Source organism: Scyliorhinus canicula, chromosome 7, assembly GCF_902713615.1.
Source record: "Scyliorhinus canicula chromosome 7, sScyCan1.1, whole genome shotgun sequence".
NCBI classification, from domain to species: domain Eukaryota; kingdom Metazoa; phylum Chordata; class Chondrichthyes; order Carcharhiniformes; family Scyliorhinidae; genus Scyliorhinus; species Scyliorhinus canicula.
In genome coordinates, this window is record NC_052152.1 from 50,034,974 (window position 1) to 50,055,823 (window position 20,850).

The window sequence follows — 20,850 nt, forward strand, 5'->3', positions numbered from 1 at the left end:
AGTCGGTGTGGTGCCAACCGCTCCGGCGCAGGCCTAGCCCCTCAATGTGAGGGGTTGGCCCCTAAAGGTGCGGAAATTCTCCGCACCTTTGGGGAGGCCCGACGCCGGAGTGGTTGGCGCTACGCCGGGACCCCCTGCCCCACCGGGTAGGGGAGAATCCCGCCCCTGATCTTTGCGCACTGACCCAGGTTGAAAAGTGCTCTGATTTCAATGGAAATTTATTATGGAAAGAGATGTAAAACCAATTACCCAGTTACCATTTATCTATTGCACAAAGTCAAGATCTACTCCCAGTGACTGAATGCTGGGCGTGACAGGATTGTCTTGGCTGTGCTTTTCCCGATGTTTAAATTGTCTTCAAATCTTCACTATCTAAACTGGAGTTGTTTAGTAGAAAAAAGGTCAGAAATTTGGAGAATAAAATGAATGTATGTTCTTTTTTAAAATCCATTTTTAATTAAATATTTATTTCAATGTGAGGAAATCAAAAAGAACTGAAACACCTACAGACTAAATAGTGCACAAGAATTAACTCATGATTCATTTTTTTTATTTGTTTCTAATTTTAGCAATCGAACTTTTTCTTCAGGTCAGGCACAGGATACAGGAAAGCATGGAGGTGGTGAATGTAGTGAAGATCATCTTGGAGGATCAACCAGAAAAACAAAGGGATATTTTCTTCAGAGACCAGTCAGTTGACATCCGATTTGATACAACACCAGAAGATATGGTGGATGACATTGAAGAAAGAATGCTGATAAAAGCTTTGGCAGAACTCAACCGGTTCCATGGGGCTCACGCAGAGGAGATATGTAGACAAAAACTCGAACTTTTACCAAGTATGTATTTGGTACTTTTAACGTGCAGGTATTATATTTTCCAATGAAGTATGTTAACCCACCCTCATGGAAATAATAATAATAATTGCTTATTGTCACGAGTAGGCTTCAATGAAGTTACTGTGAAAAGCCCCTATTCGCCACATTCCGGCGCCTGTTCGGGGAGGCCGGTATGGGAATTGAACCCGCATTGCTGGCCTTGATCTGTGTTACAAGCCAGCTGTTTAGCCCACTGTGCTGAACCAGCCCCTATGGCATCATTATGCATCATTAATCCCCTGGAGTGCGGGTAGGGAATAAAAGCTGACTGTCTGAAAAGCTGACGGGAATGATTCCGTGGCCAGTAAGACAAAAGTTCAAAAGCTCAACTGTACACACAGAAATATTCACCCTGGGCTGGACTTTATGGTCCACTGCCAAAAGCACATGTAAAGTATGGCGGGTGGATCAAAACTCCCTTCCCACTCATCCCACACATTCCACATGTCGGCAGGCCAATTCTTTAACCCAACTGGTTAAAAGGTGGGAAGGAAGGAGGGTACATCCTTTGGATTGTGCCCTGCGTACATGGGTGACACCAACCACCCACCCTCCAGATGGCACCATCCCCGTTTTCACTTGACACCTGGGCAACAAACCTCCCCTTCCCGCCTCCAACACCCCCCCCCCCCCCCCCCCCCCCCCGCCCGACTGGCCCTCACTCCTAGGCCCCCGATCCTTCCCCACCCAGAACCCAGACTTAACCCGCTTCAGAAGCTTTGTCCCTTTAATCCCAGGACGTATTTGAAGCCCCAGTACTGAGTTCTGCAGGACCTCCTTCCACTGGGGGGCAGAATATCCTCCCTCCCTTCCTGAAAATGAAAATGAGAAATGAAAATCGCTTATTATCACAAGTAGGCTTCAAATGAAGTTACTGTGAAAATCCCCTAGTCGCCACATTCCGGCGCTTGTTCAGGGAGGCTGTTACAGGAATTGAACCGTGCTGCTGGCCTGCCCTGGTCTGCTTTCAAAGCCAGCGATTTAGCCCCGTGCTAAACAACCCCCACCCGGAGTGTGTGTTATGGTTGAAGGACGGCATTGTTTAATGTTGGTCGGTTCAGAAATGCTTTTTCATCTGGTGGGGGCGGTGGTGGGGTGGGGGGTGGCACAGAGTGAGTACAACTCCCACCCGCCCTAGTAAAATTTAGCACCTGTCACATACTCCTTTAATTGAGTCCTGTATTTTGCCACTGTTGATGGTTAAAATCAATCAGCTTAGGTTTTTCATATCCATCCGGGGAGGCAAGTACTGAGGGGGAATCGTGTAGAGTTATGGAAATGGTAAATGATTTCAAATTAGGTTAATCCAGAATACCGCTTTAAACTGTGGGAATAAAACAGGAGACCTGCATTCATACTAGTAATAGGTAACCTTAGGACTGATAACAGGTGATTCTTTCACATGCAGAATGTAGTCAACATTTGGAATGAATCTCCAGGCAGAGGGTGGAGCCAGAAACCCTTGACTTGGTTAAGAAACAAATTAAGTGCAGTAACAGAGTGCAGGCATGTTCAGGATGCAAGTACTAAAACAAGCCAGATATATATTCAAATGAGCCAGATAGAATCTTCCTCATCCATAATTATCTGTACTTTATAGTTTCATAAACATAGTTTATCATAAGGAATCAGTGTTAGCTATCCTTGAAACCTGTAGCAGAGTATGTTAAATTTAAACAACCCAGGCCTGGATTTTCACCTCCTGGGTGATTTGTGCCAACTTGGGTTGTTTCATAACTCTACATACCAAACCAAGAAAAAAGAGGCCCTTTTGTTCTGGGAGGGGAGGGGTTAGAGGAGGTGGGTTGTGCTAGGTGAGAAGTCAGTCCCACCACCCTGGGGAAATTGTGGAGGCGGACTTGCTAGAAGATCTGCCTCTGTGCAACAGCACGATGTTAAAGAGTGAAAAGAAACAACGAAACAAAGATCAGAACTCCAACCCTTACCCTCACACACACCACATGCCCATTCATGCCACATCACGCCCCCCCCCCCCCCAACCAAGGGCCGCTGTACCATCCATTCCAACTTATGCCCCTATACCAACCTCCATGGAGCCCCATACCCTTCATGACCATGGTTGCGCACACACCCATCACCCTTTAAACTTTTCCCCTCCATACTACCTCACCTACTATCCACCACGGACATAACGCAGGAGCCATGTTGGCATAAAATTAAGTTATGTATATATTGGTGGTCTCACTATTTATGCTCTTATTGATTTTTAAATAAATTCAGTACCTTCAATTTCCTCCACTTAATCTCTTACGAAAACAAAGATTTTCCTTAAGTACTTAATTTCTTCTGAGAACAAACACCTCTGTTCTATAGCCACTTGGAGATGCCAATCAAACTGCCCACTTAACAGGCACCCTTGTGATAATGTTGGGTTATAACATCAACTCATGCAGCAAAAGTCCTACAATGATAATCCTCAGGCATTTGTCAAGAGACTGGATGAAAGGGCACCTGACCTCCACCAAAGGGCACCTGATCTCTTCCAAAGTTGTCCTGTAATCATATGCAAGCAGTACTTCACCTCTCCAAAAGGGTTCCCTGGTTATCCAAATGAATGCACAAAGTTCAGACCTACTCCTATCAGGTCAAACCTGCACATCTGGACACTATTGGTTTCAAACATCAAGCTCACCCAAATCACATTCTCAGCAGCTGCTGATTTATATGTGCCACTGCCTCTGGGAATCATGGATGTGTCAATTAGAACTTGCCCCCAACCGGAAAAATGGCAGAGGCTGTGTTCAAGGGTAGAGCTTCCAGATTTGGACCTCTGCACAGATGGAGAGCTTCTCTAGGTGCATGAAAATTCAGGCCACGCAGTCCTTTTCTTTTCACGTCCAGGATATATAACCTAGGATTGCATAAATCAAGTAATCAAATCATTTTATTCAAGAATGTTGTAGCCAGCATTTTCTATGTAAAGTGATCCTCTTGAAAAAATAAATCCAGTCATGATAATGAACCATCACTAAAAATAGGTTTGTGGCAATTGAGCAGGCATCCTTGCAAACTGACTATAGCTTTATCTTTTTCGCTTGCAGAGGTTTACTTTTTTTCCAAAGGAAGAGAGTTGGTAACCAACCTGTGCGAACTGTTGATAAAATTACATAATGATTCCATGGAGGACTGGAGATATGTCCTTGATGATATAAGAGAAATCTTTCAATGCTGTGTTATCCAGTGCATGCTAGATACAGCAAGTCAGCCTGTGGACTACAGTGAAATCCAAACTCTGGACGCATACGAAATGTTTGAAAAAGCTCAGCATGGCATTTCAGAAAGTGCCATTAGAGACATTCTGCACCTTCAAGATATATCCATGCTAGACAAATCTACCATGCTTGAGGATTTTGCAGAGAAACTCACGATGAGCATACACCGTCTATTCTGGATTGTGAAACTGGTCTTTGTCAAGTGTGTGGGTAGGTCTATTAATTGATGAAATTGAATGCTTTCTCCCTCTGTATCTATGCTGTATCTTAGCTCTTATCATTCTCTGGGAGGATGTATATATACAGTCACAGTCTAATAATAGTCACAGGGAGTTTTCCCCCAACGTGTCGTTAATAACAGGAAATTTCATCTTGATCAACTTGAGATTAATAATTACATGATTTAACTGAAAGTATAAAGTCAACAGCTTGGGGCAATGGAAGACAGGAATGACATATTTAAAAAGTATTCTATGCAGGAGATGAAAGCGGGTCTGAGTAATGTGGGGAGTAAGATTGATTGGTTAAATATGCTTTTCTTGTTCCTGTCATTTTTTGTACGTGAGGAATATGGAACTGACCAAATTCTTGCTAAAGTGATAACAATTGAAAAGTTGCAGCTCTGCCAATCTCCCATGTGGTTCCAAACGGGAATCAAGACCAAGTCCAGTCAGTGAACCTTGGTGAAGTGAAGGGAAGCCTTGAGAGGGAAGAGAGGTAGAAGAGAGGAAGGATGGGAGAGAAGGAGAATCGGGTAATGGGACTGCTACTGGAGGAAGGGGAGAACCAGAAGTGATGGTGAAGGAGAGGGAACAGCAGCGGACAACTGGACTCAGGTTAATTTCTTCACAATGGAGCTGGTTAAGAGTTGGCAAGAAGCGAACGGCAAGAGTGGAAAAGATTGTGGGGGAAAGTGAAAAGGGTAACTGAACAGGGCCGGGGAGAGGTAAAGCGGAGGGGAACACGGAGTGAAGGAGATAAAGGATGGGGGACAGACCAATATTGACACTGGAGCAGGGCATTTTTCTACCCAGTGGATTGGGAGCTGCATCAGTACAGGCCCCAATTTTATTTGCATGGAGCGCACTTTCCAGCCTCTTCCCATTTGGTGAAGTGGGTAACATTTCAGAGAACAGGTTTTAGCTTGGGTTGCTGCTGAGTTGCACCTGGATGAGGGTTTGGAAGAGACACACTGTAGGTTTGTAGGGTGGGAGCAAAAGGTTTGCTTCTCATTGGGTGTGAAGTCAGTTATTGGTCATGAGAAGCCGTTATATACCCCAGTAGGGTAGAACGGTGACGCAGTGGTTAGCACTGCTGTCTCACGGTGTCAAGGTCCCAGGCTCGATTCCGGCTTTGGGTCACTGTCTGTGTGGAGTTGCACATTCTCCCCATGTTTGCGTGGGTTTTGCCCCCACAACTCAAAGATGTGCAGAGTATGTGGATTGGCCACACTAAATTGCCCCTTAATTGGAAAAAATGTATTGGGTGTTCTAAATTAATTTTTTTTAAATTATATGCCCCAATTTGTTTTGTATAGAAAAGAGAGGAGGCGTCAGCTCCGAGGCGGAGAGAAATTTGGGGAGAGAGGAAGACTAGAAGGTTGACCCAGTTTGTGCTCCAAATGGGGGAGAAAATCTAACTTGCCCTCACTGGGGAAACGGCGTTTCTTTCATCGAACATGGAACATCACAGTACAGGCCCTTCGGCCCTCGATGTTGCGCCGAGCTGTGAAACCACGCTAAAGCCCATCTACACTATTCCCTTATCGTCCATATGTCTATCCAATGACCATTTGAATGCCCTTAGTGTTGGCGACTTCACTACTGTTGCAGGCAGGGCATTCCACGTCCTTACTACTCTCTGAGTAAAGAACCTACCTCTGACATCTATCCTATATCTATCTCCCCTCAATTTAAAGCTATGTCCCCTCGTGCTAGACATCACCATCCAAGGAAAAAGGCTCTCACTGTCCACCCTATCTAATCCTCTGATCATCTTGTATGCCTCAATTATGTCACCTCTTAACCTTCTCTCTAACGAAAACAGCCTCAAGTCCCTCAGCCTTCCCTCATAAGATCTTCCCTCCATACCAGGCAACATTCTGGTAAATCTCTTCTGCACCCTTTCCAATGCTTCCACATCCTTCCTATAATGCGGTGACCAGAATTGCACGCAATACTCCAAATGCGGCCGCACCAGTGTTTTGTACAGCTGCAACGCTGCGAAACTCAATCCCTCTACCAATAAAAGCTAACACATCGTACGCCTTCTTAACAACCCGCTCAACCTGGGTGGCAACTTTCATGGATCTATGTACATGGACACCGAGATCTCTCTGCGCATCCACACTACCAAGAATCTTACCATTAGCCCAGTACTCTGTCTTCGTGTTATTCCTTCCAAAATGAATCACCTCACACTTTTCTGCATTAAACTCCATTTGCCACCTCTCAGCCCAGCTCTGCAGCTTATCTATGTCCCTCTGTAACTTGTAACATCCTTCCGCACTGCCCACAACTCCATTGACTTTAGTGTCATCTGCAAATTTACTCACCCATCCTTCTACTCCCTCCTCCAGCTCATTTATAAAAATGACAAACAGCAGTGGCCCCAAAACAGATCCTTGTGGTATACCACCAGTAACTGGACTCCAGTCTGAACATTTCCTATCAACCACCACCCTTTGTCTTCTTCCAGCTAGCCAATTTCTGATCCAAACTGCTAAATCACACTGAATCCCATGCCTCTGTATTTTCTGCAATAGCCTACCGTGGGGAACCTTATCAAACACTTTACTGAAATCCATATACACCACGTCAACTGCTTTACCCTCATCCACCTGTTTGGTCTCCTTCTCAAAGAACTCAATAAGGTTTGTGAGGCATGACCTACTCTTCACAAAACCGTGTTGACTATCTCTAATCAAATTATTCCTTTCCAGATGATTATACATCCTATTTCTTATAAGTCTTTCCAATACTTTGCCCGCAACAGAAGTAAGGCTCACTGGTCTATAGTTACCGGGGTTACTCCCCTTCTTGAACAAGGGGACAACATTTGCCATCCTCCAGTCTTCTGGCACTATTCCTGTAGACAAAGATGACTTAAAGATCAAAGCCAAAGGCTCAGCAATCTCCTCCCTAGCTGCCCAGAAAATCCTAGGACAAATCCCATCCGGCCCAGGGGACTTATCTATTTTCACACTTTCCAGAATCGCTAACACCTCCTCCTTATGAACCTCAAGTTTCAGGTGTCTTTGGGGGAGGGTAAACCAAGCTTGTCTTCACTGGGCGTGGGGTAGCTCTCAATTGGAGGTGGGCATTAATTGCTGCAAACTGTTCAATGGGGAGGCAGGCACCAATTAAGTAATTTAATCCAATGGCAATTTTAACATTGTTTGAGCCCTTGCTGTCAAGTCAGTCTAGCAGTAAGGGAAGCCCAAACAGGTGGATCTATTTAACATTTTTTTGACTATCCTTGTGGAACCTGGAAGTGCAGGGGTGCTTCCCTCAGCTTAAGCTTCCGTGGTTTCAGCCCTCCACTTATGAGGGTTTACTAAAATCCTCTCTTTGTGACTCATTCAAAAGCTGCTGTCCTACCAGCCAGGATCCAGGCAGGAGACTGACCAGGGAGATGCAGCTAGTGCTCAGGGGAAATATTCCCAGGCTTCATGCTGCCAACGCCAGCATGGTTTTCATGAGTCTCAGCTTCGCACAAACCATTCTTGCCCCAGGTTTAAATTGGGGAATCACAATCTAGGAATTCATCAAATCCTTGGCTGGGTGCAGCAAATGTGGACTAGTATCTTTCAGTGCCCAATACCAGGTACCCTGGAATGGTATTACCCTAACACCCCAAGTAGTAATTTTCCTCCCATATTCCATCAGCATTGCATACACTTTAGTTGAAACCATTACCATTTCTAACTACAGAGCACATTTTGTGAAGCCTTCAATTCCATATGGAGCATATATTTTTGTTTCACAGATGGAACAAATGAAAAAAGTGCAAGAGAGAAAAGCTTGGAGGAGTCCATTAGTACTCTGTACTTTAAAAGCTATCGGCGATACATGGAATGTGAAAAGGAGCTTGGTGCATTAAGAAGCAAACAATATGAATTATCGAAAGCAAGAAACTCAACACCCAACAGTAAAGATTGCAAAGGTAAAGATCTGCGGCGGGATTCTCTGATCCTGAGGCTAAGTGTTGACGCCGTCGAAAACATGTTTGCATTATACGACAGCGTCAACAGGTCCCCAGGAGCAGCCATTCCGAGCCCTGCAGGAGGCCAGGACGGCACTGGAGCGACCCACACCGCTCCAGCTGCCGATACCGGCGTTAAATGAGCGCCGCAGGTCTGCGCAGGCACTATGACTGGCATGAATGGACACATGCGCACTGCGACCTGCACGGTGTCTTCCTTCTCCGCGCCGGCACCTACGCAACATGGCGTAGGCCGACAGAGGCCGGCGCGGAGCAAAAGAGAGGCCGGCCTGCCGATCGATAGGCTCCAATCGCGGGCCAGGCCACAGCAGAGGTCCCCCCTGGGGTTGGAGCCCCCCCCCCCCCCCCCCCCCCCACCCTCGCCAGGCTGCCCCCAAAAAGATGCACGCTGAGGTCCCGTCGGGTAAGACCACACGTGGACACCACCGGCGGATTCAGATTTTTTTTGCGGACATTCGGTCCATCCAGGGTGGAGAATCGCCGGGGGGGAGGTGGGGCACGTAGAGCGCCCCCTGACCAGTGCCGCGCTGGAGAATCGGCGGACCTATGTCGGGGTGGCATCGCGCGATTCACACCCGGCCCGGCGATTCTCCGGCCCGGCATGGGCTGCACGAATCCCACCTCTGTTTTCTGAGCATCTAGGTTTTATTTGATGGTTTGACTTGGATCGAGTATATTTTTCTGAATGAGCTCTTCTTACTTATACTGGGTTATTTGTGGACTTTGCATTGGTGTTACTCGACAGGGACGCTCTGTGCTACCAGTTAAGATTTTTTTTTAGTTCTGGAAAACTATCGCTATGTTTATGGCTCACACATCACGGGCGAAATTCTCCGACCCCCCGCAGGGTCGGAGAATCGCCCGGGGCCGGAGTAAATCCCGCCTCAGCCGTGGCCGGAATTCTCTGCCACCGGGAATTGGCGGGGGCGGGAATCACGCCCCGCCGATCGGCGAGGCCCCTGCGGCGATTCTCCGGCCCGCGATGGGCCAAAGTCCCGCCGCTGGGAGGCCTCTCCCGCCGCTGTGGTTTGAACCACCTCTGGGTGGCGGCGGGATCGGCGGCGCGAGCGACCGGGGTCCTGGGGGGGCGCGGGGCGATCGGACCCCCGCGGTGGCCAGGCCTGCGATCGGGGCCCACCGATCGGCGTGCGGGCCAGTGCTGTGGGGGCACTCTTTTTCTTGCGCCGCCGTCACGGCCTCCACCATGGCGGAAGCGGAAGAGAATCCCCCAGCGCGCAAGCGCCGGTGGTGACATCAGCGGCAGCTGACGCACCGGCGCATGCGCGAACCAGCGAAGGCCTTTCGGGCAGCCCCGGCGGCGGGCATCAAAGGCCGCTGGAGCCGGTTTGGCCACCAGTCGGTGTGGTGCCAACCACTCCGGCACGGGCCTAGCGCCTCAATGAGAGGCCATGGCCCCTAAAGGTGCGGAGAATTCCGCACCTTTGGGGAGGCCCGACGCCGGAGTGGTTGGCGCCACCCTGCTACGCCGGGACCCCCCCGCTCCTCCGGGTAGGGGAGAATCCCGTTCCACATTCCCTAGCAATGCTGTGCTCCAGGGATGAACAAACACTTTGTATCCAGGATTTCTCCAACAGAAACAGGGTGTCAGGTGTATCACAGAGTGGACAGTACTTAATGTAGACGATGGGATTGCACCCACCAGCTGGAGAGCCAGTAGGATCCCATGTCACCTCTTTGTGAGGAAGGCATGCTGGTATTAATTGCCACTCGGGTACTAAGGTCGCTAGGGTGGACTGTCTCCAGTATCCCGGGAGTGGATATCCTGCCCTCAAAAGCTGCTGGTCAATCAAAGGGCGGCAGATATAAGTTGCAGGCAGCAGGAGCGGTAACAGCTGCAGGCAATGCAACCAGCGGGAGGCCTAGGTACGCTGAGCAACACCGGCTACAGTGAGTGAGGGTTAGATGGAAGTCTGGGTAGGATGGTAGCAGTTTATGGGAGGGGGTTCAGCAGCAAGGGTAGCTCTCAGCAGAACCCTCCATACTCCCCACCCCACCTCCTGATGCTTGGTCCCGCAATCAGGCATTAAATGCCTTTGAACGAGAGAATCCTCCCACCCACAACCCTGTGTGCTTTGCTTTCTGATTTTTGAAAAGGTTTTATTTTCGCGCTTCCTGTGTGATAAACTCCCCGTCCACCACTAGTTGAATATCAACTGCAGCGGGATGAGGCCCTTAAGTGGGTGTTCAAGGCCTCAATTGTTGGTAGGGTGGGAAGACCACCCCTGAGTCCAGACTTCACCTGACCAGTGGCAGGAAAGCAGCTGCACATACAAATTGCATGAATATGGATAATATATATCACCCCCTGTGATATCCTTCACTTTTCAGGTTGTTGTTTGTATGTGAAACATCGTTTTTTTTTTCCCAGTTAAGGGGGCAATTTAGAGTGGCCAATCCACCTAACCTGCACATCTTTGGGTTGCGGGTGTGAAACCCATGTTGCAGACACGGGAAGAATGTGCAAACACCACACCGGACAGTGACCCACGGCCAGGATTCGAACCCTGGTCCTCAGTGCCGCAGTCCCAGTGCTAACCACTGCACCACATGCTGCCCCAACCGGCCCAGATTTATCAGGAACATTCAGAAAATCATACCGTCCCATCAATTGCAGTGTAACACACCTCTGTATATGTGCTTAATCCAACCATGTGACTTCAATCATGCAGGCGTGGGCAGGGTTATAGCTCTGAGAGGCATGGTCATGAGCCATTCCCCAACCTCCTCCCCCCACCTGCCATCCCCCTTACCTCCCACTCTCCTTCCCCCCCCCCATCCCTCCTACCACACCCATCCCCCACACTGGATCTATAGACCTCACCTTCCTTCATCTCCTGGTTTTCCTAAGTCCCAGGAAACTCAAGTCAATCAGTATTAAATTTCAAATGGATGTAAAGTCTCGAGGCATGGAGTCTCGTAAGAATATTTGAAAGAGCAGTATGTCCCTGCCAGTACATTGGTCATCCATCTACAATATCTCCTCGAGTTGCTTCCCAAAATGGATATTCCTGAAGCGGGCAAGCAGCAAAACTACGCATCTATCACTCCCTTTAGTTACATACATCAAAAACAGGCATTAATGTTTCTTTACACATCCCACATTAGCTGGCATATTAACTGTGTCGAAAGTAAACTGCAAAATGTTGTCATTCCAAAGTGGTCCTCAAGAGGACCACAGATGAAAGAACTGAGCACAAACATCAGCAGCAATCTGGGCATAAACCCTTAATTTCTGATTGAGATGGTTATTAATTTCTCCTGTACTCATGTTTGTTTCTCATCAGGTTGGATACACAAGAACTTCAGTAATTTTGTCCAGAAAATGGGTGAAGGTGTTCACAGGCCTGTAGTGGATAAGCTTTTTGAGAAGTGTCTGAATAATGAGGAAGTGGGCAACGTTTCGTCAAAAAGTACCTCCCAAGAAAAGAACCGGGAATTGCTGAGCATAATGCTCAACAAAGGTGAAAGCGTCTGTAGACTGTTCCTTACCATTTTTTGCAACGAAGATCCTTCCAATGAAATGACAAGAAAGGTAAGTCAAGTAACAGAAGTTAATGTTAGTGATCAGTTTTGTGGTTATTTACTATATTCTGTCACAAACAAATGAAAGTTGGTGTTATTTTGATCCATGACTACTTGAATAATGCAGAACTGGAACTTCATTGTCCCTTGAACAAATAGGATAATTTTAAGACTGTCCACTATCTGCTCGACAGGAGAAAAATGAACAAATCATCTTGGTGTAGCAGTCAATATACTTAGCCAACTACTATTCTAATTTTTCAGTGACCTAAATGAATTTCCGTTTCCATTTCTTTTTTTTAAATATAAATTTAGAGTACCCAATTCTTTTTTCCAATTAAAGGGCAATTTAGCGTGGCCAATCCACCTGCCCTGCTCATCTTTGGGTTGTGGGGGTGAGACCCATTCAGACACGGGGAGAATGTGTAAATTCCACATGGACAGTGACCCGGGGCCGGGATCAAACCCGGGTCCTCGGCGCCGTGCGTGCTAACCACTGCTCCACCGTGAGACCCTACAGATTTAATTTCTATGCTCTTGCAAAGCAGATCCAGGCATTATGGAGTGATGCTTCATAATGGGTACTTCAATCTCTGTAGATAATAATGCTCAGCATAGAAATATTAGATCAGTAAGGACCTGGATCTTGTGGTTCTGTTGGAGTTGTAATTGCGTTTTGATATGAATATTTTACTTAAATTGAAGTTTTGTAAAGGTCTACTTTTGCCACTTTAGACTTGGTTGCCAGTCAGTTATCAAATACTTTTTCATTGTGAAGCAGAGTGGTATTCTCCTGCTCCCCATCCGCATGTTTCTCGATGGCGGGAGGCAGCGTGTCGTTCGCTGGTGTCTGGATTCTCGGTTCCTGCTGCTGTCGATGAGAATTCGCATTGAAGCCACCCCCACACCACCGGGAAAACCATGGTCAGAGATGCACTGCCAACGGTACCAGAGAATCCCGCTGCCAGAGAACGGCTGGACAATTCCGGCCAAAGCAACAAAATTAAACTGAAGTGTCAATTCTCACAAAATGTATTTTGCTACATAAGTAACAAAAGAGTGGACCATTTCATGTTGCAGCTGCTGTGGGAATATTACTGTGTTCATTCAACCACTCAAAGGATCAGATTCAGTCACATGAACATCACAAGCTGCACTCGAAACCTTTGTTTGCGCATCTGTCACAAACAATTACAGTCAAAGAACAATTAATTGTTTAACTGAGATAAGTGTAAGCTAATTATAATTAACAGAAACCTTCTGTTACTGAAATAATTAACCAGTTTTTACCAGAATAATTCATTGTAGTTCCCACAAATGTAAAAAAAATAACACTGAACATGATAAAAACACATAGTTCTAAGGTTATCACTGATGGCAAATTTGCATTCAGTCTTTCAGTTCAAATGTACAGCTGTAATTTTCAGATTCAGTACTGTATCCCACTGTTAAATCATTGATGCTTTTGAATCTCATTGCTGGGACACTTATCCATGTGACAGGTTATGCCAAATTATTTGTTTCCCCTCTTGTTATAGGCTCTTGCTGAATTAAATCTCGGATTTCCCACAGAAGAAATGGATTCTCCTTCAAGTCTGTAATTCCTGGAATTTAGACTTGTTGACTTGGGATTCATGAGTGACTCAGGACAATTGATGAGTTGGGAATAAAACAGAATTCTGGATGTATTGCAGGCAATTTCGTTAATTTATGCTGGCAAGCTTTCTTAAAAACAAAATGGGAAAGTAAGAATTTTGCTCTAAACCGAACTACTCCAATTTTTTTTTATAAAATGCATTTTGGTAATTATGTACGAAACTATGAAAGCGACAAGACGTTTGCAGATTTAACATTGTAAATTTGCAACTATTAACTTGCGAGTTTATGATTCCGCTAAAATAATCTCAGCAGGCAACTTTGTGGTCAAATCTAGTATTACTAATCCTTTACAGATTTTCATGTTTGATATTCCTGTATACGGTCACAATTTAAGAGTGTTTTACAAGTTTTTGGCGACAATTATTTTTTCACAGACTTTTTGTTTTTACAATAAAGGTGAATAATCTAATATGTTTCATTATTGTTCAGTATGTCACTGACTTTATGTTTAGCATACGGAATTGATTTAGTAGAAATATGTTTCTCAATGCTAAATAATTGGGAAGTTCTGAAGTGACGTTCAGCTGAATTCATTCAGTGCAATGTGATATATGGTAATGGGACTAGATGCTGCATGATTATTGTAATAATGGTTACGGTGGACTTGGATGGCATAGTAAGTTAACATATCGGGGGTAATTTGCAATTTCATCCAGTGTGGGAAGCTGGTATTAGTAATTTGACTGCTGATATACACCCTGCACAACCTGGAGCCTGATTAGCCTTCTGGGTCCAGAAATAGATTTGGAAATGTTGGTCAGCAGGAGGTGGTTCTGTTACAATCATCAATATACTGGAAAAAGAGATGGGGGCAGAGTGCTGAGTAGAGATAGAGATAGAGAAATACAGCACAGAACAGGCCCTTCGGCCCACGATGTTGTGCCGAACTTTTGTCCTAGGTTAATCATAGAATTTTGGACACTAAGTGCAATTTTTCATGGCCAATCCACCCAACCTGCACATCTTTGGACTGTGGGAGGAAACCTGAGTACCCGGAGGAAACCCACGCACACTCGGGGAGGATGTGCAGACTCCACACAGACAGTGACCCAAGTCGAAATCGAACTTGGGACCCTGGAGCTGTGAAGCAATTATGCTATCCACAATGCTACCGTGCTGTCCTTAAGAAGAAGTTAATCTACACTCCATTATTCTACCCTAATCCATGTACCTATCCAATAGCCGCTTGAAGGTCCCTAACGTTTCCGACTCAACTACTTCCACAGGCAGTGCATTCCATGCCCCCACTACTCTCTGGGTAAAGAACCTACCTCTGACATCCCCTCTATATCTTCCACCATTTATCTTAAATTTATGTCCCCTTGTAATGGTGTGTTCCACCCGGGGAAAAAGTCTCTGACTGTCTACTCTATCTATTCCCCTGATCATCTTATAAACCTCTATCAAGTCGCCCCTCATCCTTCTCCGTTCTAATGAGAAAAGGCTTAGCACCCTCAACCTTTCCTCATATGACCTACTCTCCATTCCAGGCAACATCCTGGTAAATCTCCTTTGCACCTTTTCCAAAGCTTCCACATCCTTCCTAAAATGAGGCGACCAGAATTGCACACAGTACTCCAAATGTGGCCTGACCAAGGTTTTGTACAGCTGCATCATCACCTCACGGCTCTTAAATTCAATCCCTCTGCTAATGAACGCGAGCACACCATAGGCCTTCTTCACAGCTCTATCCACTTGAGTGGCAACTTTTAAAGATCTATGAACATAGACCCCAAGATCTCTCTGCTCCTCCACATTGCCAAGAACCCTACCGTTAACCCTGTATTCCGCATTCATATTTGTCCTTCCAAAATGGACAACCTCACACTTGTCAGGGTTAAACTCCATCTGCCACTTCTCAGCCCAGCTCTGCATCCTATCTATGTCTCTTTGAAGCCGACAACAGCCCTCCTCACTATCCACAACTCCACCAATCTTCGTATCATCTGCAAATTTACTGACCCACCCTTCAGCTCCCTCATCCAAGTCGTTAATGAAAATCACGAACAGCAGAGGACCCAGAACTGATCCCTTCGGTACGCCACTGGTAACTGGGCTCCAGTCTGAATATTTGCCATCCACCACCACTCTCTGTCTTCTATCGGTTAGCCAGTTTGTTATCCAACTGGCCAAATTTCCCACTATCCATGCCTCCTTACTTTCTACACAAGCCTACAATGGGGAAACTTATCAAATGCCTTACTAAAATCCATGTACACTACATCCACTGCTTTACCTTCATCCACATGCTTGGTCACCTCCTCAAAGAAGTCAATAAGACTTGTAAGGCAAGACCTACCCCTCACAAATCCGTGCTGACTATCCTAATCAAGCAGTGTCTTTCCAGATGCTCAGAAATCCTATCCCTCAGTACCCTTTCCATTACTTTGCCTACCACCGAAGTAAGACTAACTGGCCTGTAATTCCCAGGGTTATCCCTATTCCCTTTTTTGAACAGGGGCACGACATTTGCCACTCTCCAATCCTCTGGTACCACCCCTGTTGACAGCGAGGACGAAAAGACCATTGCCAACGGCTCTGCAATTTCATTTCTTGCTTCCCATAGAATCCTTGGATATTATCCTGTCAGGCCTGGGGGACTTGTCTATCCTCAAGTTTTTCAAAATGCGCAACACATCTTCCTTCCTGACAAGTATCTCCTCGAGCTTATCAGTCTGTTTCACACTGTCTTCTCCAACAATATGGCCCCTCTCATTTATAAATACTGAAGAAAAATATTTGTTCAAGACCTCTCCTATCTCTTCAGACTCAATACACAATCTCCCGCTACTGTCCTTGATCGGACCTACCCTCGCTCTAGTCATTCTCATATTTCTCACATATTTGTAAAAGGCCTTGGGGTTTTCCTTGATCCTACCTGCCAAAGATTTTTCATGCCCTCTCTTAGCTCTCTTTCTTCCGTTCCCTTTCTTCAGTTCCCTCCTGGCTATCTTGTATCCCTCCAGCGCCCAGTTCCACATTTCACTTGTGTCCTTCCCTGACAGCCTATGTTCCCAACTTCTGTACTTCAATTCTTGTTGACAGCATTGTATTTACCCTTCCCCCAATTGTAAACCTTGCCCTGTTGCACGCACCTATCCCTCTCCATAACTAAATTGAAAGTCACAGAATTGTGGTCACTACCTCCAAAATGCTCCCCCACTAACAAATCTATCATCTGCCCTGGTTCATTACCAAGTACTAAATCCAATATGGCCTCCCCTCTGGTCGGATAATCTACATACTGTGTTAGAAAAGCTTCCTGGACACACTGCACAAACACTACTCCATCCAAACTATTTGATCTAAAGAGTTTCCACTCAATGTTTGGGAAGTTGAAGTCACCCATGACTACTACCCTGTGACTTCTGCACCTTTCCAAAATCTGTTTCCCAATCTGTTCCTCCACATCTCTGCTGCTATTGGGGGGCTTATAGAAAACTCCCAACAAGGTGACTGCTCCTTTCCTATTTCTGATTTCAACCCATATTACCTCAGTAGGCAGATCCCCCTCGAACTGCCTTTCTGCAGCTGTTATACTATCTCTAATTAACAATGCCACCCCCTCCCCCCCCCACCTCTTTTACCATCCTCCCTAATCTTGTTGAAACATCTATAACCAGGGACCTCCAACAACCATTTCTGCCCCTCTTCTATCCAAGTTTCCGTGATGGCCACCACATCGTAGTCCCAAGTACCGATCCATGCCTTAAGTTCACCCACCTTGTTCCTGATGCTTCTTGCATTAAAGTATACATACTTCAACCTATCTCCTTGCCTGCAAGTACTCTCCTTTGTCAGTGTTACCTTCCCCACTGCATCACTACGTGCTTTGGTGTCCTGAATATCGGCTTCCTTAGTTGCTGGACTACAAATCCGGTTCCCATTCCCCTGCCAAATTAGTTTAAACCCTCCCGAAGAATACAAGAAAACCTCCCCCCCAGGATATTGGTGCACCTCTGGTTCAGATGTAACCCGTCCTGCTTGTACAGGTCCCACCTTCCCCAGAATGCGCTCCAATTATCCAAATACCTGAGGCCCTCCCTCCTACACCATTCCTGCAGCCACGTGTTCAACTGCACTCTCTCCCTATTCCTAGCCTCGCTATCACGTGGCACCGGCAACAAACCAGAGATGACAACTCTCTCTGTCCTGGCCTTTAACTTCCAGCCTAACTCCCTAAACTTGTTTATTACCTCCACACCCTTTTTCCTACCTACGTCGTTGGTACCAATGTGCACCACGACTTCTGGCTGCACACCCTCCCCCTTCAGGATCCTGAAGACATGATCCGAGACATCCCTGGCCCTGGCACCCGGGAGGCAACATACCTTTCGGGAGTCTCGCTCGCGACCACAGAATCTCCTATCTATTCCCCTAACCAGTAGGAGTAGGACTGGAATAATGAATGTTCCACATATCCCAAGAAAAGGCAGGCATAACTGGGACCCATCCAGATATCCATGGCAACATCTTTTATTTGGAGCTGTCCCGATATTGCTGGCTGCATGCTGAAAATGGGCATTTTTAAATCTTTCATAATTTTCAAGGCTTTGGAAAGTCACATGTTTCACACCTGCTCAGAGGTATCGTGAATCATAGAGGACCAATAGTTTGGAGTCAGAAACCTTATGAAAGGGAAGTTCAAAAAGTGTTGCCAACATCAACTGAAACGTCATATGTTAAATATATTTTTAATACATTGATTGTTTTTGAAAAGGTAAGTGACCATTCAATTGAACAGCATTATGAAAGTGGAAAAGTCTTCAGATGCATTAGAGTAGGTTATCCACTTTCTGCATAATGCAACAGTGGAATACAGATTTGATTGTGCAAAATGTCTCCTTTGCTTTAATGATCCCATGATTTTTAGTGTTTTGAATGTTTCAAAGCATTGACAGGATGCTAAGCTTCTGGCTGTCTTCAATCTCTTTTATGTATTCAATTCAGGAGGTTTTGTTGACATAGATATTCAATGGAATCTCATTAGAATGCATGGCTAATTAACAAATCCACTAATTGATTCATCTCTGCAGAGGTAGTTTGTACAGTTATCCAGTGGAATCTCATTATGAATGTTTTTCTGAGTTCCAAAATGTCTAATGGCTACTGCTCAGCGGGGTTGTTAGCAAAGCTGTCAATAGGAATAAGAGCTTGGCTATTTTGACAGATTTATGAGCTCTGAAAAGTATACTGTTTATCAGGTGGATATTAAACTGATTGTTTATTTTCACAGATGTATGAGCTTCTCAAAGGCTCCTTAACATTTAATCGAGTTCATGAATTCTATATGTAGTAGATACAGGGTAAGTGGGTTAGGGATAAGGGGTATGAGGGTGTTTGAGGGGTGGACTAGGAGACCAGAGATAAACAGAGACAGAGGGTGGACTAGGAGGTGAGGGGGTGGGGGTGAGGATTGGAGGACTTCACATTCATCTCCCAAACTGTGCTGTCTGTAAATGGAGATGAATCTTTTAACCCTACAGATCAGACTTCAGCTGTTCCCAACTTGCGCCGTGAAAATGACATTGGCAGGCACTGCTTTTGAGAAATTGAGATTATGATGTCAGGAAACGTCCCAATTTCCGATTCCCACCTGCAAGATGAAATCGGGCACTATAGCTACTAAGTGAAACAGTCAAACTGTACAGAAAGAGACCATTTGATGTTGCACACTTTAAAAAGGCGGTTAAATTTCATCTCGCAATCCAGCTTTTTTATCCATGACTGAAAATTGTATCCATTTACCTTCATTAAGGTTCATCGGGTCACAGACCTGAAATGATGCGATGTATTTTCATTTTGGAGGCAAGGATCAGAGGTCAGTAGATTTCCTGACGTCGCAGTCCCACCTCCTGATCTGCTGTGCCCACCCACAATATTGTTATGGCTCGAGCTGGAGTCAGCCAAGCGAAAAGGGAAAAGCGAAAATCTCCATTTGCTGAGATATCAGCATAGTTCTGGAGATGAATATGAGCATCCCCACCCTTCGCCCATTTCCCTCCCCCACTCCATATGACATCTTGTGCCTGCAGCTTCTCAAGCTTATTTGTAACAATCTGCACATTAATACACATGTATTCCAAAAGCATGCTAATCTCTGTGCTTGTTTCCTGTCTAATGCCTATACTTTATTCTGTTGCTATTTGTATTTCTATGTTTTCTGTGCACCTTGTTTCTCCTCACTGCTGCAGTATCCTGGTTCGCCTCCCCAGCCAAATTAGTCGATGGTGCCTACATTAATTGACAGCCACAAGAGAATGAACAGACGGCTTTTGTGAGACCACAGCTGATGACCCCAATTTCAATCCCCCACACAGCAAGGCACAGGTTCTCTGAGATACATGCCAATCTCCACATGGTTGCTGAGGCAACAGTTCGATTTTTTTGGACTGTTCAGGCAGAACTGTGTTTGGCACTCCAGGCAAAATCTTCAAAATCGTCACCATCTACCAAATACAATTGGGAGTGTTAGAATAGTGGTTACATAACCGAATGAGTAATTCAGAGATCTAGCCTAATGACACCGAGGCATAGGTTCAAATCCCAACACAGCATCTGGCGCACTTAAATTCAGTTAATTCAAAAAATCTAGAGGGGAGGGGGGAAATGCTGGTCTAAGTAATGGAGACCATGAAACTACTGGATTTCTGTAAAACACCACATAATTCCCTATTAGTCAATAGCGAATGAAATTCCTTACCTGGTCTGGCCCATGTATGACTCCAGACCTACAGCAATGTGGCTGACTCCATATTCAGTACCCTCTGAAGTGGCCTGACAAGCCACTCGGGTGTATTAAACTGCCATAGAAAAGCCAAGTAAGAACAAAACTGGATAGACCGTCCTGCATCGGCAAAGCAGTAAATTGTCCATTCTGACTGCCGTGGGAATTGCCACGGACAATTCCATGGACCATTAAAATGTCCATTGACCTTGGATGGGAATTTCCGGAGCTCAGGTGGACGAGACCGGAAGATCCCACCCAAACACTCCAGAAATGACAAAGGTTCACCCTGCCCAATTGATTCTGCAAAGTCATTCTCTTCAATATCTGGGCACTTGTTCCAAAATTGCGAGAGCTGTCCCATACACAAGGAAGACTACATCTTGGGGTTGTCATACTCACCAAATCATACCTTATTGACAATGTATAAGAAACCTCCATCCATCTTTATCCCTGGGTATGTCCTGGTCCACCGGCAGGGCAGACCCACCAGATTTAGTGGCACAGTGGTACACAATCCAGAGGGAGTGGCCCTGAGAGTCGTTAACAATGGCTTCCGACCCCATGAAGTTTAATGGCCTCGGGT

The 20,850-nt window shown here is 45.8% G+C and overlaps 1 protein-coding gene across 7 annotated transcripts in view; it reads left to right on the top strand.

Moving 5' to 3' along the window:
* The window catches only part of LOC119968947, an 89,833-nt gene extending 75,887 nt beyond the window's left edge, over nt 1–13,946 (top strand). For 6 of the 7 annotated variants that reach the window (XM_038801971.1, XM_038801969.1, XM_038801974.1 and 3 more), the window contains exons 9-13: nt 570–839; nt 3,941–4,321; nt 8,099–8,275; nt 11,641–11,888; nt 12,657–13,410. In XM_038801971.1, coding sequence (XP_038657899.1) covers nt 570–839; nt 3,941–4,321; nt 8,099–8,275; nt 11,641–11,888; nt 12,657–12,890 — 1,310 coding nt within the window. In that variant the 3' untranslated portion in view covers nt 12,891–13,410. The other variant, XM_038801975.1, reaches the window with a different exon arrangement.
* Nucleotides 13,947–20,850: the final 6,904 nt, after the last annotated feature.